This window comes from Lissotriton vulgaris, unplaced genomic scaffold, assembly GCF_964263255.1.
Source record: "Lissotriton vulgaris unplaced genomic scaffold, aLisVul1.2 SCAFFOLD_1625, whole genome shotgun sequence".
Taxonomy (NCBI): Eukaryota; Metazoa; Chordata; class Amphibia; order Caudata; family Salamandridae; genus Lissotriton; species Lissotriton vulgaris.
Genome location: NW_028249901.1, coordinates 87339 through 111970, shown reverse-complemented (window position 1 = coordinate 111970; position 24632 = coordinate 87339). Strand labels below are relative to the sequence as shown.

General features: G+C 43.5%; 1 protein-coding gene across 1 annotated transcript in view; it reads left to right on the top strand.

Moving 5' to 3' along the window:
• The window catches only part of CUNHXorf38 (chromosome unknown CXorf38 homolog), a 156973-nt gene that overhangs the window by 115799 nt on the left and 16542 nt on the right, over positions 1-24632 (top strand). The window contains exon 6 of the mRNA XM_086950436.1: positions 10901-11069. Coding sequence (XP_086806562.1) covers positions 10901-11069 — 169 coding nt within the window. The remainder of the gene's footprint in view (positions 1-10900; positions 11070-24632) is intronic.

Genomic DNA, 24632 nt, shown 5'->3' with positions numbered 1-24632 from the left:
CATCAGGTCCATACTGGACAAGGGGGACACCGCAACCCTCATCCTCCTGGACCTCTCGGCCATCTTCGACACCGTCTGCCACCACACCCTGCAGGGGTCCGAGGCAAAACCCTGGATTGGATCACCTCCTTCCTCACCGGCAGACCCAGAAAGTCTGCCTCCCCCCCGTACCGATCTGAAGCCACCACGATCACCTGCGGCGTACCCCAAGGATCATCCCTCAGCCCGACACTCTTCAACATCTACATGACACCACTGCCAACATCGTCAGAGCACACTACCTCAACATTGTCTCGTACGCCCACAACACCCAGCTGATCCTTTCCCTCACCAAGGACCTGAACACCGCCAAGTCCAACGTCCATGAGGGAATGAAGGCCATCAAAGATTGGATGAAGACCAGCCGCCTTAAACTGAACTCTGACAAGACGGAGGTCCTCATCCTCTGCTCCACCCTCTCCGTATGGGATGACTCCTGGTGGCCGACCAAGCTGGGAGCTGCTCCGGCACACACTAACCACGCAAGCAATCTGGGGTTCATCCTGGACTCAACGTCTCTATGACCCAGCAAGTCAACACTGTCTCCTCCTCCTTCAACACCCTCCGCATGCTCCACAAGATCTACAGATGGATCCTCACCGAAACAAGGAGAACGGTCACCCAAGCACTCGTCGGAAGCAGGCTGGACTACGGCAATGCCCTCTACGCAGGAACCAAGGCTACACTCCAGAAGAGACCCCAACGCATACAAAATGCCTCCGCACGCCTCATCCTCGGACTCCTTAGCCACAGCCACGTCACCACCCACCTTAGCGATCTGCACTGGCTCCCAGTCAACAAGATGATCACCTTCAAACTCCTCACCCACGCTCACAAAGCACTCCACAATGTCGGACCAGCATACCCCAACGAACAACTGTCCTTCCACAACACAAACGGCCAGCTTCGCTCCGCCGACCTCGCCCCACGCTTCCGCCGAACGACCGCAGGCGGAAGATCCTTCTCCCACCTTGCCGCAAAGACCTGGACCCTCCCCGCCCACCTGCAGCAGACCTAGGACCTGCTGACCTTCAGGATACTCTTCAAGACCTGTCCGTTCGACCAGTAGCTGCCTCCCCTCAGCGCCTTGAGACCCTCACGGGTGAGTAGCGCGCTTTACAAATGCTTGATTGATTGAATGTAGCGAAACAACTCAGTGGGTGCCATTTCATATTGCTCCTGCAAGTGGGAAATGGTGATGACTTTCCCCCCACCCATTCCCTTTTTTAATTATAGCTTTGTATTGAGTTTTCTAATAACACAACATTAACAAGTAACAAGCAGAACTATATATACATATAAAACAGAGGGATATAGTGTAAACGCTCTTCAGACCCCAGCGTAAATAAAGGTCAAATATCTTCTCTCCTCTGTTTTATCTTACCTATTTGTTCAATTTTTGACCTTTGACAGATACTGTTCAAGGAAATATAAATATTTTCTTCAAATAGTATTAAAAAGTTAAGCTTGTTGCTTACTGTAAAATATATTTTTTCCATATTGGCTAGTTTAGGTTACTCCTTTGCCTAAATTCTTAAGTTTACACAGTAGTCTGCATTTGTGCAGGATTACTTTATTTCCTAGTGTGAAGTTTAGGAATATACTTGAAAGGAATTCGTTTTATCCCTATGGTTATTGGTTCACCAAGTATTAATAATAGTTTGTTATTGACTTTGTTCTAAAAGAGTTCAGTTTTGGGGCATCTAAGAAACGTTTAAAAAATTGTTCATTGTCTTTATAACACTTCCAACATATGTCTGTTAATCTATAGGTTTTGTTTTTATTTTTGAGGGTGTCCATTAAATCGCTACCTGATTTCTGTTGCTTCAGTCTATTGGGCATATCTATCAGAGAATTTGGGATAGATCATATCTATGTGCCCCATTTTGAAGTTGTAACTTCAGGATCATGTTCTGTAGATCGATCACTTCTGTGCTTTGAGAATATTTGTATGCTGTTTTGACCAATTTCATCATATGAATTTGGAATAGAAACCAAATAGGTATTTTCTTTCAACACTCCTTTGAGAATTGGGAAGTAGATGTGTGTGCGTCAATTATTCATGTTTTCAACCAATTCAAAATGCATTATTTCAATGTTCTAATGGGTTTGGGTGTAATAATTTCGCAACATAAACCAGGAAGAGAAACACCCAGGAATCTAATCCCTCATGCTAGTGAAGTCTGTCTGATGTGGAAAATAAATATTCAGAAACTGAAAAAGAAAGTTAAGTGGTTTAAGCATGTGAACTTTATCTTACTTTTGGATATGGGAAACTATTTGTAATAGTCACTCATCAATAAGCATTAAACATTTTTTGGTAATCTAAAAGCAAAGATACCATCACATATAGAAAGATGCAAAATGAGGTTGATCGATTATGATTTTAAAATTTTCATAAACTGGGAAAGAAATATAATCCAGTGGATTGTTTATCTAAACATCCTGTCATCAAAGAGCAAAATCAAAAACAAATTCAAAGGTCCAGTCCTGAGGAATTCACATTCTTTTTGTTTAAGACTGCAGTTACAGAGAGAGTTTCAGAGAAGGATCTAAAAGAAACATTGATGGCGTATCGCACAATTTTAAAATTGAAAAAGATAATTACTATGAACAGGTAGAGATATGTAAATGATAAAATATTTTTCACGCTCTGTGCCAGAATGAAAGGCATTCTTATTTTCAAAAGTATACAAGAAGAACTATTGCATCATCTGGTATCATATTAACACCTTAAGAGCGTCGAACGTTCAGCGCCCAGTGCTGAACGTTCGACGAACGAATGCTGGCCCGTCGGCCAACGGTCGTGCGCAGCACTGGGGAGGTAGTGCTCACGACGACCGTTGGCCGACGGCAGCACTTAAGGTATTAAGAGGAACAAAGTTAGTAATTCCATGCACTTGACAAAGACATGTGATTGAAGTTGTACATGAGAGCCATTGAAGAGAGACTGCAACAAAGACATTTTTATGTGATAGGGGCATATAAGACAAGATAGGCAAGCTGAACAAAATGTACAATCTTGGCATGAATGTCAATGTACAGCAAGAAAGTGATTTCCAGGGAAACCAGCAATGTATTCACAATTTTCATTACTAAAACAAGTATCCTCAGCATCTGGTGTACTTCCTCTTCTGGCAAGACCATATGTCTTCCCTTTGGGACCTATTGGTTTTGCCATTGGTTTTAGCCATGCTGCACAGCATAGTTAATAAATAAGGTAAAAAGCCTGTGTTGCGGACAGTGTCATTTTGAAGGCAGAAGCACCAAACATGCCTGTGTCTACAAAATGACTCAAGCTTTTTTATCTTTTTGTTTACCAATCAGAGTTCAATCAGTAAAAAAAAAGTAACTCAGGAGGGTGGACTCAACACAGATGGCGGAATCATAGATAGCAGGGAAACTACCGGGGGAACAACACTAAGGTCAGGTGGAAAAAAGACAGGGGTGCCTGGAGGACATGAGTGGGGTTCAGCAAAGCAGAAGGCTCAGTGAGAGAATCAAATGGAGATAGAGCAACAAGGGGGGTGGTGGAAGCAAACAAACAAGAGAGAGCACAACATGAAGTGGAAGCACACAGGAGAGCGCCTCGAAGGGCAAAATTGTATAAAAGTGAATGTCTATGTAAGAGCGGCTCAAGCAACAAAGTTGTGGAAAATTACATTTACTATAATCGTATGGAAAGAAATGTGGTGGGAGAAAGAGGACGGGGTAAACGTTCCCACTCTCATTGATTGCTTTTAGAAAGTGACAATAATAGTTCCTGAAAAGCAGATACTTATGGAAGAATTAAAGGTGTCAGTCAGAGAGATGGTAAGCAGGCTGTCCTCAACCGGAGGGGCAAAGACTAGATGGATGGTCTGAAGCAAATAAAATCATTTAATAGAAAGCAAGAAAATAAGAGTGTCAAAACACAAAGCCAATGGAATTCAACAGGCAGAGTTGCTTTCCAGGTCCGCTATCCACATATTCCCAACAAGCGTTTCGCAACCAGACAGCCATGTTGTCTGGCAGACTATGACCTAAATAGACCATGGCCAACCTTGTAAGGGGTATGAGTTCTAAAAGTTTCTAAATTGTGTGGGATTAATTCACGGGAGAAGAACATGGATATGGCCACAAACAAATGGAATGGTAGAAAGGCTGATGGCTACTCCTAAAAGGACAAGGCAAAGAGTGAAGTTGGCTAAAGTAACTGTGAATGATGTTCTGTGTCAAGTAATATGGTAGTCTAGGAGTATGGGATTATAGGAATACTCAATATGAGTCGACAGGAAAGTGTCCTTTAAGTAGGTGTAAAAGCCCCAGAAAGTCATAAAGGAATTGTAAAGAGAGGTAAGTTAATGAAGTATAAAATGAAATATTATGCAGACAAGCAGAGGAATGTGTGCATACTAAGATAACAAGTGGAACATTTGGTGTTGTCAAACAAGTAAAGAAATCTTAAAGCACATTTCATCCTAGGCCTTTAACAGTGGAATGTCTGAAGGATTCAATTAAGAAAGATCAATAGCTATCATGCTACCCTCCCTTAGCTGGCCCTCTCTTTCCAAAATTCATATTCTGCTGTTTGTGAGAGAGTAGAGAAGAGGCCTTTTTGCTGGCAGTGGCTTTGCCAACGCTAAACAAGCAGAGAATCGTGCTATCTACTCTGAGTCACAGGCCACCTAGGGGACTGTGGATGGTGGTGCTACAGTATCTCTCTCTGTTACCTGTGGGCTGCCGTGACTGAGGTAGGCGGAAACCATCTGCCACTCGCTCATCTCCTTTAGGGTAAATGACTTTCCCTGGAAGTAATGCACAGCACAATAACCCCAGGTGGCATTCCATCTTGGGATAATGTGCTTATCTGTGACATCGCTATTGACCTCTTGTAGAAAGTTGCTCTGTTCAACTTAATGAGCATTACCAATTTCGATATGTTTACAGTTTGATGGTAATAGTCAGGAGCTCATTGTGTAAAGTTATAATGCCACTAGTGTTGATCATCCAGGTCTTAAGAGAATGATACCACAGAACAAGTCTTTTCACTGTCATCAAGTGGAAAACATATTCCTTTGTCTCCTGTTTTCTTATAATTGTAGATAGATTACATCTACCAGATTAAACCATAATAAGAAGGGTAGTAGACCGCTCCTTTCCTAGTTTGGGGATTGCACTGCAGCATACTGAAATAGCAAAAATGCTACCCTGAGCGTAGTAAACTCAGAGTAAACTATGCGTTTATATGCCCTTTTCAGGGTTTTCTAGGGTTCCATTAATATTTCTCAAAGTTAATCAGGTCAAAATTCCCCAACATTTCATAGGGAGCAATTCACAAACATCATTTTAAAAGGTGTAAATCTACGATCAAAAATGTGAGCTTAGTATCTGTGCAAATTTTCAATTAGTAGGGATTCAAAGAAATTCTTGCGAGTACTTTTGGAAATTCACACACTTTATAGATTTCCAAGCATTCTCCAGCTGGCCTACACTTACACTTTAGGATTATCCTGAAGCAGAAATGTTTATCATCACAACAAACCTTTTTTACTTTATCAGGAACGTTTTCTTGGTGGAGGACTCATTTTCCTTGTATCCCTGAAATATGGTGGCATTTGGGGGGCTTTTTAACTCCATTCGCATTCTTACTCCTGTATTTTGTGGGACGAAAGGTATGTGTGCCAACAAGATAGAAAAACCTTTAGGAAGGTAGTGAATGTCCACAAATTGATGACTTTATAAATGTTCACATCCTTCCCGTCCTCTAGTAACACCCATGTTCCCACTCCCAACCTTCAACTCACATCTGTGGAAAATTCCCTGAGTCATACATTTCATCTTCTGGCATTGAGCGCCAGGTCAGCAGTCTAGTTGCTGGGCCCAGGCGTCTCCTTCCTCCGCTACAAAAGCGCGTGAAGATGCGAACAATCTTAGGCTAATACGGACCGGAGGTGGATCACTCGAACATACAGAGTGAGTCTCCTGGTCAAATTGATTGCTTGTTTGAAGAAAAAAAAAACGACTTCTAAAACTTTTAATCCACTTTTACCTGTAGTGAAATGTGTATTACTGTGTTTCTCTTTGTGGGGGCAGAGCTGTGTTAAATGCTCTGGGGCTCATAGGGGGAACATTTACTTCCGCATTGAGCGCCAGGTCCCCAGTCTAGTTGCTGGGCCCAGGCGTCTCCTTCCTCCGCTACAAATGCATGTAATGACGCGACCGCGCAGCGGATGCGCCGAAGGCGTGACTAAGGCAAGCTCGTCTGCGCCCGGCCGTGCCCGACCGGGTCCAGGGGCCAGAAACCCTGCATTTTTTTCTCTCAATCAGTACCAGTATTCCACCTCCCAGCTGAAACAGTTTAGCATATCCCCTGGAACTTCATGTATCCATTCCATCTCACCGAAAAACTTTCCCGAACGCTGCTCACACTGCCGACACAAATTTACACCTATTAGCTCGCAGCCCTCCATTCTCCCCAAGTAATTCAGAATTCTTCTCTCCCTAAACACACAACGGATATCTGGATGCTCCTCAAAGATTCAGACCCAGATGTGCTGTTTCTCACAGAAACATGGCTTAACACCTGCTCCGAACCTGACATCATTCAAGCTCTTCCCCAAGGCTTTGTAATGCAGAGGGCTGATCGGACATCAGGCAGAACGGGTGGGATTGCCATTATCCATAAGGATCTATTCACCTGCCGTCTGCTAGGGAATCCAGTCGCAGACTGCTAGAATGTACACTTTAATCTAGAACTCTCGCCCCTCTTATCATTTACAGGCGTCCTTATCTATCACCCCCCTGGAGCGATAGGATCCTTTAATCAATCACTACTGGAGGCAGTAGTCAATTTAGCGAGCTCAGCGCCCAACTTCACTCTCCTCGGAGACTTTAATCTCCACTTTGAAGACTTTCAAGCTACTAATGCAAATGAGTTGACAAGGAACCTCCTAGCGCTTCAATTGACGCAAAAAAACATACAAGCCACCCATGTGAAAGGCCACCTCTTAGATAAGGTGTTCTCGAGACTAGAGGACCTCCAAGGATCCGACCCCACCCCCTCCCATGGTCAGACCACTTCTTGGTCTCCTTTTACTGGTCCCCTCAACACTTAAAATCCCCTCTCAACCTACTTGGACCGTAGGCCGCCTCTGGTCCAAACTCCCCTTAGAGAAATCGATCCAAGAACTAGAAAGAACTAAACCCATACCCAACCCTTGCCCAGCTATAGCCAACGAAGACTTCGCAAACTGGATAGAACAATCACTCGACTCGGTCCTCCCTAAGACCAGAATAAGAAAGTCTGACGGTCCCCACAACTCACCCTGGTTTTCCCTCAATCTGCGTGCACTTAAACAGCAATGTAAGATTAAGGAAAGGCAATGGAGGAAAGAATTCCTCCCCTCAAAAAAATCAGAATACTGAGCTGCTATCCGTACATATAAGGCAGAAACTAAAAAAGCTCAAGCCTCTTGTTATGAGGACAAGATCCTATCAGCCTCCAACTCGCCCAGAGAAACTTTCATCATTATTAAAAAATTACTGAAAACACACGCCCCTCGCATTGCGCCTGACCACTCCAGCCAACGGTGCAACAAACTAGCCAGCTTTTTTAACACCAAGGTAAAATTAATTCTTGAATCCCGAACATATAGGAATGAAGAATTGGTAACGCAGGTAAACCCAGACCCACGAAACACAAAGCAAATCCTAGAGACCTTCCCCACGTTGTCCCCGGAAGCTTTGCTCACCTTGCTGTCCTCCGTCAAGAGCAGATCTCCAACAGACCCAGCGCCCCATAATATTATGAAACAAGCAGCCGCAACCTTAGTCCCTAACATAATGAATCTGATTAACATATCATTAGCTACAGGAATGGTCCCCACTAGTTGGAAAAGGGCCATGGTCAAGGCCCTACTTAAGAAACCTAGACTCAGCAGAATTGGGCAACTACCGCCCAATATCTCTTCTGCCAGGAATGAGTAAAGTGGCAGAAAAGTATGTTAATCAAATCCTCTTGGGATTCCTCGAAACCCACAATCTGCTCCAATCCTCCCAAACAGGGTTTCAACCCAGTCAGAGTACCGAAACAGCCTTTGCTGGCAGTGGTAGAGGAAAGCAGAAAAATCCTTGACTCAGGAGGCTCCACAGCTATCATTCTCCTGGACCTAAGCGCAGCGTTCGATACGGTGAACCATAAGACCCTAATTGCCCGTCTGAGGAATATAGGAGTCACAGGCACTGTACTTCAATGGCTGCACTCTTTCCTAGAGGGACGAACCTTTCAGGTTTTTGAGGAGAATGTCCTATCCGAACGCACCCCCTTAACAAGCGAGGTTCCTCGCTTAGCCCTACCCTTTTTAACGTATATATGGCCCCTCTGGCAGCCACTGTAGCCCCCTCAGGAATCCGCATAGTGACCTATGCGAATGATACGCAATTGGTGGTCGCACTCAACCAGGCAGACCAAAAAACCAACAATCTCCATACCTGCCTAGAAAACATTTCAAAATGGATGGACACATCCCAGCTCAAACTTAATGGTGGAAAAAGACGGAGATCATGGTGCTGGGTAACCCCTCACCTTCATCCATAGCCTGATGTGGCCCACAGGTAGGAGTCCCCCACCCCGCCCCAAAATCTGAGATCAAGAGCCTGGGCATTTGGCTGGATCAGGACCTGAATTTCAGGACACAGACCAGGAAGACAGCAGCGACTTGCTTTGGCTTACTTAGAATGGCCTGAAAAATTCTCCCTCTTCTCCCCCCTCTAGCAAAAAAGGTATTGATACAATCCCTTATACTCTCTAGGCTGGATTACGGGAATGCACTATACCTGGGTCCCCCCGCCTCAGTCATTTCCAAACTCCAGCTAGTCCAGAATAGCGCAGCCAGTCTCTTGACAGGATCATCTAATAGACAATCTGCTAAACCGTCAATTCGCTCCCTCCACTGGCTCCCTGTGAATGAACGCATTAGATTCAAGACCCTGTGTATTGCTCATCAGACATTGTAAGGGATAAGCCCTTCTATTAATTTAGCAGTGATCCACCCCTACAAAGCTAATAGAAAACTTCTGTCAGACGAATTGCGTCTGGCTGAGGTCCCCAGAATAAAGAAGGCCAGAAGTGGCGGACGGCCTTTCTCCTACAATGTCGCCAAGCTTTGGAATTCCTTGCCACTCCACCTGCGCACGATTACTAATCACCTGACCTTCCACAAATAACTCAAGACTCTTCTGTTTCCTTAGCTTCGTTCTCCTCTGTGTTGTTTCTTAGCGCAGGGACACTCCCGGGTAGCCATGCGCTCTATGAATGCCTTTTCATTTAATTTCATTCATAAGTAGCTACATATCTTGATTTTATTAATCAGGATCTAGACTAGAAATTATGGGGCCGATTATGATCGCGGACGGACTTGCGTCCGTCCGCGATCATTGAGGAGGAGGGGACGTCCGCATGGGCTGCGGAGTCCCCTCCTGTGCGATTAGGATGTGACCGCCACCCTGGCGGTCACATCCTCTATTTTTCAAGCTGCACCCGCGGCAATGTTAAAAATGCACGCATTGCATTTGCATGCAGAAAGAGGCAGGCACCGCGCGGTGCCTGCCGCTTTCTGCATGCAAATGCAGGGGGGTACCATAGGTACCCCCCATGTGCACCCCCCACCCCTTCTTCACCTAGGGGGCCCGCAACGGGCCCCCTAGGTGAAGATCCGTATGCTTTTCCACGGCGGAAAACCCGCCGCGGAAAAGCACTTTTAAAATCCCATCCTGTTATGGCGGACGGTGTCTGAGAGACACCGTCACCATATCAGAGCTTTTCCGCCGCGGTTGTAAGCCAGCCGCGGCGGAAAAGCTGCGTACGGAAACCAGGACCCACCAGCCATCCTAATGTGGCGGTGGGTCCTTGGTCAGTCCGCTGCGGTTTTTCCGCATCCTCGGGGCCGGCGGTGGCTTCCGCCGGCCCCGAGGATGCGGAAAAACCGCAATCCTAATGACCCCCTAAGTCTGAAGATTGTGCCCCTAACATAAACTTAGGTACTCAGTAAAGTTTGTGACTAGGGCCCATTGTTTGTAATCTGCATTTGTGTTCTTGCATTTCTGAATGAATTTAAGAGAACTTTCAGATTTGCCTTTCCCTTAAATATGCAGGGCTACAGGATGATTAAGGAAGGAATGAAGAGGAGCTATATTATGTTCTAAGAGCCTCCAACAATGCCATAGGCCCATGTGAAGTGATATTATTTGTAAGATGCACAGTATACGCTGAATTGCCTCTAGGCACAATTCATTTGCCAAGGGATGGAGTGTTTGGAGTAAGGGTGAGTGGGTGATGGGTGAAGATGAAAGTCTTTAGAAACTTCTGTAGGAAATAAGTATAGACTGGACTCTGATATGTTGTTCTAAGTCTAGGACTTGATCGCAGGAATTTCCCTGAGACGTGGACTAACTGTTGGTAGCCCTCCATCGGCTTGTTGCCTGCATTCCAGAACTTTCCTCTCCCTCCATTCTGGTTCTTTCTTTCCAGTTGTCTGAAGGTTGGCTGTTCCGACTTTCACCTTGTTGACCCAACTGTTGACCAGCAACAAGGACTATTCAGGCGTCATTCTGCACACACGCCGGGACACCCTAAAAAGGCAAAATATAACATGTCATTCTTCTCATGATTAAACGTTTTATGGTTTGTTCATAGTAACTCTCCAGTAAAAGAATATGACGGAAATGCATGCTTGTCATTTTTGTGCACTGGACATTAAAACACGATATTTCAGATCTGCAATTATTCCTTTTCATTTGAGTAAGAAAAAATAATAAACCAATCCCAGAGTCTGTCGGTCCCAGTGGTAATTGTAGTTTTTATTCTGTGGTTTCCTTCTAGGATCTCATCAGCATAGAGAAGGTGAAGACCTTTATAAAAGACAACAAAGACCTCAAAGAAAGTCTAGCTGAAGACCTGCAAAGACTGGAGAGTCTGGAAGAAGAGATGCACAGTCCGGTCTCCAGCCTCAAAGATGGACAGAGAGATGAGGCTGACCCGGAAGAAGAAGGCAGGTTCTACGGTTTGATTTATTTTTAATAATAGTGCGCTTGCATTTATCCAAAATGCCAAATATCCGAGAACGATTATTGTGAACTTTAGGGATTTTCAAGCTAAGGAAAAAATTATAGCATGTGCAATCCTTGCCAAAGGTTATCAGACAAGTGATAACTCAAGTCAAGTCAAATGATCTTTATTCGGAGTAAAAACATCCATAAAAGTACAGTATACATAAAAATCATCATAAATTAAAACAACAGGTACATCATATTAGTGCAATTAATAAACAAGTAATGATTTGTACAAAAGTTATATTAAAGATAAAAATATCATTTCATATAAAGGAGAGCTTGCACATGTACAATCGTAAACATGCGCCAAGTGATAACTCTTCTTTAAAAAAAAAATTCAGACATGTCTGCCCTGTCATGCTGAATTGTTTTCAACAAGTAGGGGCCCCAGTTGCGATAGTTCAACAATCTAAATTGAAGGGCCTTCATAAGGGAAGAGCTCATATTTTTCAGGCAGTTGGAGCGGCGCAAGAGTTTCTCCACCCCCTACAACACCCGGCGGGTGGGTGGGATAAATGAGTCATAGATTGAAAATGAACAGCTGATTGCGATGAGCCTAGTTTATCTTTTTTTTTTTTTTTTCTCTAATTTCTTTCGTTTTTTCTCTCTTTTCACTGGCTCACCACTTTGGGTGCCATGTCACAGCAACCCAATGTAAGGGGGGTTGGGAAGGGGGCACATAGGGTAGGAGGGAGGGCGGTAGGGTTAACCTTGGTAGAGGGGGATCCCCCAGGGACTCCCAGACAGGGGAGGCTCCGACATCAAGGGGGTCCATGGTTGGGGGAGATAAGGGTTCATGGAGGGTAGTTGGGAGTAAGGGGGGATGGGTTCACGGGGACTGGGGGGGGGGGGGAAATAATATGTAGCGGAACTGGCAGTAATGCAATAGATTCATATAATTTATTTAATCTTTATTTTGTATTTAAATGTCAGCTAGATCACTAAAAGTTATTTTCTGTAATGTAAATGGCTTCCATTATAGACTGAAGCGGTGTTCAATGCTGGCTTGGTTTAAGACTTTACAAGCCGATATAATTTTCCTCCAGGAGACTCACTACAAGGAAGGGTCATTAAGAGACAAAACTACCGCCTTTGTCCACTATGAATGTTATGCTTCCTCAAATGCAGGCTATTAGGGATGTAGCCATACTAGTGAGTAAAAAGTGCAGGGCGATATTAAAATGGTCCAAAGGGACAATAGCGCTAGGTGGCTCTGGATGCAAATGAGGATCTTTAATCAACTATTTAATTTTGTGTGTTTGAATGGTTCTATTGAAGACTCACTTGAGACGGTACAGTCTTTAAATGATTTTGCTGCGGCCCAAACAGGGTCTATGGTGAGCGAGGGAGATTTTAATTTGTTATTGATCCAGCTATTGATTCCTTACAACCTCAGAAAATGCAGACAAAATCTAAAACGATCAGGGTCTGTCAGGATTTAATACAGGACTTTAGGCTAGTGGATTGCTGGAGACTAATTTCCTCATGAGACTTTGTTTACATGTAATTCAAAGAGATATCATTCTTCATCGCAAATTGATTTATTTCTTATGTCCCATGCTCTTTTAAATACCGAATCCGAGATCATTGAAAATCCCTACTCTGACCAAGCACTAATTTCAATGCAATTTCAAATTCAAACTCAAGCGCAAACCGAGGATAGATGGTCATTTGCTAAGTCTCTCGCAGTCAATGAGCAGTGGGTGGCCTATATGTGCTTGGCATTAGAAGAGTTTTTGAAACATAATGTGGATATGGTTTCCCTGTTTTCCTGTTTGCAGTATGGGGGGCTCTAGGCCTTTTTTGAGGGGAAGTAATAACTTATAAATCGTACAAGAGGGAAAAAAGTATGAAGAAAGGTCTTAATTAGAAAAACAACTCTCGATATCCACGGCTAACTATGTAGCAGTACCCTCTTTGGAAAGTAAAATTAAGCTCCATCAGGCAAAGTACAATTTACAAGACTTTTATACCTCTAAGGAGATTCTAGCACACAGTGCTGTACTGCAAAAAAGATATTAAGAAAATGATCATATTGGTAGATACCTTGCTTGGTCAGCAAAACGCAGGGCTAAGAAGAATAGTATTAAAATTATAAAAGACCCAGTTACTGTGAGAGCTACATCTCATCCCCAGGAAATTCCAGCTATTTTCCTCGAACATTACAGGGAGCTGTATTCTGACCCCCACAGTGCCTCAACAGAGGAAGCTGCTAGTTGGCTTAATGCCCTTCACTTTCCCTGGAGCAAAGAGATTTTTTGCTAACGGATATCACATTAGAGGAAGTTAATCACGCAGTGATGCTATCACCATCGGCAAAAGCAAGCAGGCTTGACGGGATCCCAATTGAGGTTTATAAGTTATTTATACCTCAGCTTAGCACTTTTTGGAGATTATTATTTAATGGACTTCTTAAAGGTGAAATGGCCCTGCAACTTTCAATCAAGCTGTAGTAGTCAGCTGTGTCAAAAAAGGAAAATCAAAGGAGTAGGTCAATTCTTATTGTCCGATAAGTTTACTTAACAACGACTATAAGATCTTTTCGAAGAACCTTGCTAGTCGATTAGCTCAGGCAACCCTGTCTCTTATACATAGGGACCAGAATGGGTGCATCCCAGGCAGTCTTCTAGCCACTAATACTCCCTACTTATGTCAATCGGTCGACTATTTTAATACTAATAAAATAGCAGTAGTCTTAATGTTAGACTCTGAAAAAGCTTTTGACAGAGTTCAGTGGAATGTATTATTAGCTATTTTGAATAAATTCGCAGTTCCAGCTTAATTCTGTCAAGCTGTGAGAATTGTATACTCAGTCGTCTATAATTATAAATGGGAATAAGCCGTGTAACATCTCTATTAGTCGGGGGACGTGCCAGGGCTGCCCCCTCTCTCCAAAATTCTTCTCTTTATTTCTTGAACCACTAGCCTGTGCAATAAGGCAGGAATATACTATCCTACCCCTGTTCCCTGGTTCTTCTAAACTTAAGCTGTTTGCAGATGACATGGCTTTGTACTTAGCAGCTGAGGAAGATAACATCTTGTGCACCCTTACTAAAATAAGAGCATTTATGGCTATTGGGGGATATAAAATAAACCATGCGAAGTCAGATGCCCTGCTTTTTAATTGCTCCTCGGATATATTACCTCTTTCAATGCGAGGACATGAATATCTAATGACCCAGCCTATAAGGTATGTAGGGATATTTGTCACCTCCAACCTGGAAAACTTGTTCTCGCTCAATTTTATTCCTACACTTAATAAAATGTGTAATCTGCTTGTTCAATGGGAGGACCTCCCTTTAACAATCATGGGAGAAGTGGCGCTTATTAAAATGAATATACTACCTCTTTTTTTTTATTATTATTTAATCTGATGGTCAAGGTCCCTCAGTCTTTTTTTTCAGCAGATCAACTCTGAAATAAGGTGCTTCATATGGCATGGTAAAAAACGTAGACTGAAACTAGAAATATTACAACTAGATGTGGAAGATTGAGGCGTTACCTAATTTTTCAATTATACTACCAAGCGTCACTTATCAAGTGGCTGAATTATAATGATTCAGAAGAAATGTCTCCCAATAACTTTTTCTTGACTTTAATGCTGAGGGAAACCGAGATTGCCTTTGCTTCTTTTTTGCGAATTCCCAAACTCCTGGTATAAAATTCCTAGGATTATATTCTCTCGGTTCCAAAAGGTCTGGGAGGCCTTCAGAATCCCTTGGCTACACCCTTAACTGAGATTGTTAGAATGCCTCCCACCTGGGACTTTGCATGTGTGTTCGGACCTGTGAACTTTGGGCAAAATTCGGGTTTCTTAATCTTCAAGATTTTTTTAAAAACTAAAGCTTGCTAACCTGGCAGGAAATCAGAGAGCGCAATAGTAGTATAAAGAGGTCTCTTTTGTTTAGTTATTTTCAGATAAAGAAATTCTCAGGCATAGCTGTGAAGGCTCTCTTTTGAGCAAAGATCATTTTATACTTAGAATCAGGGGAACTGGGAACTGATATAAATTTATCAAGTCTACTCAGAATGAACAAATGGTGTTAAACCACCTAGTAAGAATTTTTTAGTCAATTGGCTGTCGTCTCAATTTCCAACAATGGCAAGGCTTGAACAAAATGTGCTGTAAGGTGGTAAGAGCTGCTAATTCAAGGAGGTTGGCATGTTTAAGCAAATGGATGATTTATTATACTCGGGCCAAACTCCATAAAATGTATCCAGCAGTTGATCCTCGGTGTTTTAGGTGTCAACAGGCAATGGGAGATTTGCTACATGTAGTAATTACATGTACCCATGTGATTAATTTTGAAAAAATGTTTTCTCAAAAATCGAAAGAAGCTGGCAGTCGATCTTTGTTCCAAGGCCTGTGCAGTCCTTTTAGGCCGAGTAGAAGCTCGAGATGAACTCACTTTGACCCAACGCCAATTTATTTTTAATTCTACTTTGGTTGCAATATCATTATTTCTTGCCAACTTTTAATCAGTAACAATACCAACAACTTCCCAATGGTTAATTAAAATGAAAAGTTTTTAAGCGGGAAACTACATAAGCAAGAAGGGTGGGTTCTGTAATCAAATTGTATAGAATATGGAAGGAATGGAAATAATCAATTTTAGAGGGAAGTCATGACATTCGGCAAGGTATTATTTTAATATTTAAGAGTAACTCTGTAAGGATCATATTTATGTATCAGCTAACCGTATGGATTTCCATCTCTATATGCACTTGATGTAAATATCTAGCTGAAGGAAATGTGAAATGTTTTATATGCTACATTGAAAAAACAAAAGAAAAAAAACAATTTACACTAATGCCTGGCCACTCCTCCTCCTGCATTCTCTTCCCTATGGCTTGAATCTCTCCTCCCTGTTCACAGGCACAGAATACACGAGTTAATAATTCTACCTCCACCCCCTACACTGCCACCTCTCTGAGGAAAGTCTGCCTGCGCTGCTATCCAGATAGAACATTGGCAGGTTGCACAGCGAGTTAATGTGCCTGAAAAAAACAACATGCGTTGCCTAGCAAGGGTGGCAAAGGTCTTAATCCTTGCATGGAAAATACCACCCACTCCCTAGTTGGGTAGTAAAAGTAAGCCATAATTGGCCCGCAGTGTGCCCCACCCGTCATCCGGGCTTGGTGCCACTGCCCCTGCTGTGCTAATATCGGCTGCTTACGGTACTAAGAAGCCATGTACCTTCCTGACTGAGGCTGGGGACCCGGGTTCCCTTGTGTGCCGATAAATATTCACTGTATCAAGCTGTGGAAATAAATGGAAGTGGTTGAGACCCAGTTGGTGCTGGAGAAGAAGGAAAGGAAACCAAGGGTCATCTATGAGGCACTATAGTGCTCGCAGTAACAAAGAGGACTTAAGTGATCAGGCCATTTTCACCTTGGGTAGCTTACACCATGCAGGCCTTGCAGAACAGTGAATGCCAAGCAGAAATACACTCTGGAACAAGTACCATCCTGGCCAGTTAATTGTAGTGCCACCAGTGAGGGAATGAAAGGTTTTAATCCGAACGCGGACTCATAGAACTCAACAGGTGTGACCCAAAGGCATTTGCTGGACCTTAGTGTGCATTTATAATGCAGCATAAGTCATTTGGGGTCAGCCATTTGGTTGGCTTGCACAGTGCTTTGAAAACCGCGACCCTGACCCTGACACTCAACTGAGATTATAGTCATAGCAAAGTCGATATTACTTGAATAAGGAGAGCAAGCAAGCCAAAGATGGAAGGCAATTACTAAATCCAATGTATCTCCACGTTGTAACTGGCCAGCAACCAGTTGAACTGTGTTAAGAGTAGACCTCAGCTAATGCATTCACTAAGGAAAGGATCTATTGTTTCTGTAAAGGAACCACGTTTCGTAGAACACAATAAATGAAACAAGTAATGCAATAATGACAGCAAGGTCAGATAGTACAGTCTAAAGGAGAGAAGGAATGTAGAGAATATGAAAGTGGACAGCAGTTAACGGTGAAGCCGTGGAGGCAACAGAAATACTGCTGCAAAGAGTGTTGTAACAAAACTTGCACACTGCCCCTAACTACACAGAGCAGTCAGTTCTTAAAATACCAACTACCTCTGGGATCAAAAGATCATACATCGAGGAATAAGAAGGGCTTAAACCTAGCTTCTTCTTTTTTATGGGGCGTGAATCTCTTCCCAAGAAAGAAGCATATCGTGCAGCACAGCACATAGGGCTAGAAGGAGAGCAAAGAATCTACAAAGGCAACATACCTTGGTAGAAAAAAAAGAAAACAGACGGACGTATGGATAAGGTACGGTTGATCACCCAATATAATACAGAGTCCAAAGCACTGTATTCCATTGTTAGTAGGCATTGGCATCTATTAAAAGCAGATAACGATCTGCTGCCGTATATTACAGAAAGACCATCAATTACATTTAGGAAGGGCAAAACACTAGCTAATGATTTGAGCCCAAGTTATCCCATCAAAGCTAAGAAAGAAATTTGGTTAACTGGTGCGACGAAGGGTTTCCACAAATGTGGTTGATGTAACTCCTATAGATGGGCAAAGAAAAAAGTGCTTCACTTTAGTTATAATGGCTCGGATACATTTGTCATTGATACATTCATTAATTGTGACACGACTTATGTCATATATGTTATATCTTGCTCATGTGGACAAATATATGTGGGTAGCACCATCAGAAGATTGAGAGACAGGATGACGGAACACTTCCGAGCTTGGAAGAACGGTGACACGAGATACCCAATTGCTGCCCATAGTGTTCAAAATAATGGTAACCAAGAACAACACCAGTTTAGTTACCATGGGATTGATCATGTAACACAAGACCCCAGGGGGGGTAATAGACAATTAAAGTTAAGAAGAAGAGAAGTGATTTGGATCATGAAGTTGAGAGCAGTAGAAAGAGGACTCAATATTGATAACGAGTATCAGTATTATCTGGGGCAAGAGTAACAGTGATGAATATACATGCCTAAAGCAGTGGAATGTTAATGTATAATATCTCATGTAATACGTCTGTTATTATTTATACTTGTCTGTGAGATAGGTAATGATAATGAATGTCAAGTAATTATGGTCATGTGGAATTATTCAACTATAACATGCGAGAATATGTTGCTAATGAGATTTGATGTTATCTCCTATCTATAGCTTATTGTTAGACGGAGGTCTTTGATATATGCATATATATATATATGTATGAATAATGCATAGTGTTATTATGTTTACTATGAATACTGTGGCGATGCTTTGGTTAGTGGTCTACTAATACACCTTTCTCTATACTTACTATACTTCAACCTATTTCCTTTATTCTGTACTTTACTTTACCTAGAGTTGATTTTATTGATTTCCAACTCGAAAGTTAGACCAGCAGCTACGTACGCTAACACTACTATGTAGAGGTTATTTCATTGGGTTAGCGTAGTATTTATAGAGATACTACAGTGGCTCATATATATATATAATTTCCACAGATAGGATCGTTCGAGGGGAGTGCCTTCTCTTACAACCATTGTTATTAATGGAATATGGTAATTAGGAGAGTCTATACTTTTTTGCGATAGTTACGTGTTAATATCTGATATTTGCGATACTTTACTTTACCCCACCATCAGAATGGATTGGTTTTGGGGAACATATTTCTGAATATTGAAAAAACAATATCGGACTAAAATTAAAGAACGACTATAAAACAAAATACAATAAATAAAAATAAAGAAGGGATTAGACCTTTTTCGGAATTAACTATAAATAACACTTTTTAATACTAACAAATCGTAAATAGCATTAAGTAAGATCCCGGAGATTATGTCGTTAAAAATTCCCCACTACAATATGGCGGCCACTTTTGTTCAGGATAAATGGACCTTTCAAGATGGCGCACACGCGGAACGCCGTCGAACAGCGAGGATATTTGCCGCTGTTACTTAGGTAGGATATTATTGTTTTACTTAGGAGGCGAATACTAAGACTTAACGCTGTAACCTGTTAATATCCTGTTGTATGATTATATAACAGGCTTCTCCTTTTACAGGAGGAACTTATTGAAATTGGATAGGACCGAGTGATATTACCATTTGGGTAAACTTATATCGGGCAGGGATCTCACAATGCGAGACGTATAGTGATTTAGCGTGTATATCACCGCAATTATTTTTTGTTGTATAGGTTCTTTGAATTTAATGTGACTACGTTTGAATAAGCGACGCTTACTGTGTGGAGAGGAGACGATTGGGGACATTGAAATATTCGTATATTTTAATGGTAAGAATTAGGTCTACTAATAAATAGGTGGTGTTATGACTAGATCTATAGATAGAATTGTGAATAGGGTATATTCTTTATCTTACAGTACATGTCCTCATATCGCAATAAACACGGATGGTGTTGGTAAGTTAAGGCACTCTGCTCCCGCTCTCTCTTTTTTATACAATTAGATAGATCTTCAGTTTAAGGTTAACATTCAATTTTTATGTTGCCAATTACAGATACTGATAGATGATCCGATTATATATTAGCCACACTCCGATTAATAATATTTACGCGACCCCCAGCACAAACTAAGGTGGGTCGTCATGAAAACTTCTAATTAGAAATATGACAGTGATATGCACAATGTACAGAACAAATAAGGTATTTTGTCTTTTAGGTTTTACGAAGTAGTGAGAGGCATATCTTATGTGAGGAATATTGGTATTCTCGTTCTTTCTAGGTGAGTGTTACGTTTCACACTTACACCTAGAGAACTGAATTAGCCTGCGTATATTTTTGGTTTAACTTGAGCTTGGAAATGTACCGGTTCTGGCAAATACTATGGATAATATTCATATCCTCGGTTGCAAATATATACATCAAACTCAAACATATGAGTTTTATTATGGTGATGTGACTTCTGATTAGATCGTAGGGAGTTATTGATAGCATGGTTTGGAGATGTATTTATAATGTTTGGTTCATATCTATTTGCGCTTAATTTGCAATTTAGACGCTTTGCCTGGTAAACAGGAAGAGGAGGTCATACTTACAGGAGAGAATTACTAATTCGAGGTGAATATTCTCTATTACCTCTTGTTTGAATGCTACTGGGTTATAAGGAAGTCACAGGTATTCAGAATGTCTATAATCTTTGATTTTCAATGGGATACTTTCTCTCTATGAATTTCTCACGTAAAATGCCTACATGATAGCATGTACAGAACACTTTCTTGAGGTGAAGGGGACTATACTTTCTTTTTCCTTGCAAGTTTTATAATTGGATTTATTCTAATGGTGGGCAATATATATTCTTGTTACAGCCCTGAGGAAGTCTATGTGTTAGATTTACACACAACAAAACACGTGTTGGCAGATGTATGGCAGCTGTATCATCCTCTCTGAAATTGATGCATTGAAGACTTGTAATTGGAACTTTGAAATTAACTTGGAACTTTGGAATAAACTTGTGAAGACTTATAAGAGACTATTACTTCGGAAGAATGGACTTGCAACTATTTTGAATATTGTGGACTGCTGAGTAATTTGGAGCATAAGTACATTATTACGGCACACTAGACCATAATGTATAGTAATTGAGTACTCAGGGGTATTTGAACTGTTGATTTCTGTGTACAACGGAAAATTTGGGGTGTAGGATACACGCCCTCCCTCTAGATGCACCTAACTTAGATTAGTAATATAATATAAATTATCCCTGATACTTAGTGAGGAGCGCCTTAAGACTGTTAGTGTCCTTTTTCTAGTGTTTCTACAGGTGCATTTGCGTCTGCCCCGGGGTATCAAAAAAGAAAATATCACAAGGGTCGTGCTGAACATCATTCAATGTACATGCACTCCTATACTGGAGCTGGCGTTACTCATGTGTCGAGGAATAGGGAACACTGTTTTTCCACTAAACAGACTAAAAATAAGAGTCGATGCGCAGCTAAGTAGAACAAAATTTACTGGGACCGGATTAACTAAGATTGTACGCAACACAGTCGGGGAAGGGAAGTTGATGGGCTGTGTTGCGTGAAAGGGAGAGATCAGTAGTGTGCCATATTTACAAAGATATGGCGCAGGTCTCTCTCCTAGCACTGTCCTACTTCTGGCTGCCTAGCACCAATGCAGGCACCCTTATGTCATGTACCTTCCTGCAAGAAAACTATCCTTTGAGGCTATTTTCTCTTTGCATGTGTGCTACATTCTGCAGGATATATACAAAGAGGAAAAAACAAGGAGAAATCAACATATTTTTCTGTGTTATGCCAGCCTCAGGTAGGCGTGCAAACCCACGTTTACAAGTCTTTCTAAATATGGGTTGCATCAAAATACTTTGGTCGATGCACGAGAACGCCCATGCTCCACCCATGTAACGCCTACCGTACGTAAGGTAAGGCTTGCATAACTTTGTTTTTACAACACTATGTAAAATGACACAAATCGGGCATGCGTTGCTTTGTAAATCCCAAAATAGATTTTGCGTTGGGGCTGCCTTAAGAAACCAATAGGTGACCAACCCTGATGCAAAATCTTAGTAAATCAGGGCCAAAGTTTCCCCATCCCTCGCCATCACCGAACAGGTGCTGGCAATGTGTTCGCCATTTTGGCAGTGGCCCCAATGACCTGGTAGAGAGAGTACAGTACAGTGTGCAGCCGAATAAAAAGAATCTGCTTTTCACTTAGCCGTAACTGACGACCAACAAAGGTATTGTCTTGCTTGTTCTATTGTGCCTTCTCTTGCTTGTAGTGCTGTTAAGATGATGGCAGGTTTTGGTGCTGTATTGGGACAAAAATAAATAAAAGTGTCGATTCTTTCATAAAAAATCACTGTGCATATAATTTCATGTCCCAAAACTATTTCATATCTTCAGTTTTGTATGTGTTTCAAATACTTTTTAACTGTAACCTTAACCTCATTTTCAGCCTTGAAATGTCTGTTCCTGCCATCATAATGGAGAAAACAACCTAGGCGGAAGTCTTAAAATGCCTACACAATGGTTACAGGACAAAAACTGAGAAAAATGGGGGGAGCAGTTTCCAATAAAAATTATACTACTTATATATATACTAAATAGATTTTATTTTTGAACAAAACAGTATAAAAAAGCATATATTTCAATACAAGGTAAAATTGCAATTCATAGACAGAAAAACGTAATAAAAAACACATATAGATTCTTTTTACAAATTCCAAAAAGGTGGTGTGTCAAGTTGAATGTCAACGCGTTTCGGCGTCCAGCGCCTTTATCAAGACAGAAAACACTCCCTATAGCTGAAAGCAGCTCAGAAACGACTCAGTAAAGTTTACATCATTTTCTTATTTTTGTTAAAACCAACATAAATTAAGCAATTTAGTATCAGATATAGAAATGAGGTTTGCATTTGTAAATCAGTGCAAAAATTTGGATTCCCGGGGGGCGTGGCTTAGAGGGCGAAGATGGCGGACGCGGCTCTGTAGAGCTCCTGCCAGCCCGTTCTTTATCCGCTAACTTATCCTGGCCCTACCTCCTCTTCCCCCATCTCTGCTAGTGCAGGAGTTTGCTGGAGTCCAGAGGATCCCGGTGGTGTGCTTCTTCGAGCTCCAGGCGCCCGCTGGCGCGACCATCGGGGGCCGTCCATTCTGGGCCTACTTGCCGCGTGGCGAGCCGGGACCTCGATTTTTCATCCGCCCGCTGGTGGCGCCACGGGGCCGGCTGGGTCTCAGTCATCTTGGCTCGCGCTGTCGGGGCAGAGTCACTGGAGCCGGAGTCAGGGGCTCGTGACCGTGCCCTGCGGAGTGGGGTCCCGGCACGTCGATGGTGGGGACCTACAGCGTATCCTGATCGCCCCGTCCTGTCTCTAGCGGGGCTGCGGCGTGCCCGGAGACGGAGGATCCGGCGTTGGGCCCTGGCTTGGTCGCCCCGGCGCCTCGGTGGAAGGGGGAGCCCCCCCCTCGCTCCAGGGTCTGCATTCTTTCCCGACGACGTGGGACGGCCTACACCTGTATCCGTCCCTCCGGCTGCCTGCTCCTGCGAGGTGACCCGCAGCGGATTCTTTCCACCGGTCCGCCCCATCGGCGGCCATGACGAGGGGCAGAGGCGGCCTCAACGCGGCCACAACGGGACCCATCGACAAATTTACCGGCCCGGGGAATGGTGCTGGAGCGGCCGGGGGGAGTCAGACGGCCGGCCCGGACAATGCAGCGTTGCTCACGGCCATCACGCAATCCCGGGACATGTTGGACGCGAAGATCGGCGCGGTGGGCGCCGACGTGATGTTGCTGCGCCAAGACCTCCGCAATGCGGTGGCCCGCATCACAGAGACAGAAACCCGTGCGGTGGAAGGCGATGTTGATGCCCTGAAGAAGAGGGTCGCCGATCTGGAACAGACGCAGCGGGGCCTAGCGCTCCGGGTGGAGGACGCCGAAGGGCGGGCGCGGCGCAATAACCTCCGCTTTGTGGGCTTTCCGGAGGGATGCGAGAAGGGGCCTATGGACGTCTTCCTTTCCCGGTGGCTGGAGAGTTGGCTGCCCCCGGACGTCCTATCAAGCTGTTTTGTGGTGGAACGAGCCCACCGGGCCCTGACACAAAAGCCTCCGGCTGGGGAGCGGCCTCGCCCGATCATAGCCCGGATCCTGAACTACCACGACAGAGATGTCATCCTCCGGGAGGCGAGGCTCAAGGACACCCTGCTGTTCGATAATTGCAAAATCATGATTTTCCCTGACTATACAAAGTTGGTTCAACAGCAGAGACACTCCTTTCTGGCGGCCAAGGCCAGGCTCCGGGGCCTGAAACTCCAGTACTCCTTGCTGTACCCGGCCCGCCTTCGGGTCATCTACAACTCAAGGACACACTTCTTTGATACCCCGGAGGCCGTCTTTGCTTGGACTGACGAGGCGGTCCGGCTTCGCCCACATGTTCAGCCGGGGCTCCACTCCAGCTCTTCCCGCAGTTCTTCTCAGGAGCGGGGCGAACAGCGGGCCAAAGGGAAGCGGCACCGCAAGTCCCGATCGAGGCGGAGATCCCTGTCTCGGGACCCTCTTTTGGGCGACACGCAGCCGGAGACGGATCATTCTGGCGGGGGGTCGTGACTCCCAACGGCTGGCCCTTGATTTCTACTTCTCGTTTGGAGCCACCTGCTGAGACGGCGGATTGCTGTTCAACGGTCCAGGCCGGATCTGGTGCAGTATTACTTGGCCATTACGGGCCTCAGCGGGACTCCTGTGGACCTATGCACTATATTTGCGATGTTATTGCTGATGCTTATTGATGGGGGGGGGGGGGAGGGCATGTTTGGTGGGCTGCCTCCTGCTGTTGGGGAGGTTCTTGTTTTGGGGTGTGTGCTTGGTTAGTACTTGAGGGTTAAGTGGGATCCATTGGCGTGCCTAACTTTTGGTGCTCTGTTTTGTGCCTAAACTACCGTATGCCGTGACAGGTACTTCATTGTTTCTTGAGGTATTGGGGTGGGGGTGGGGGGTCTGGGATGGTTTGGTGTTGTGTTGGGGGGGTTGGCAGTGTGGGGGTTGAGGGTATTGGGG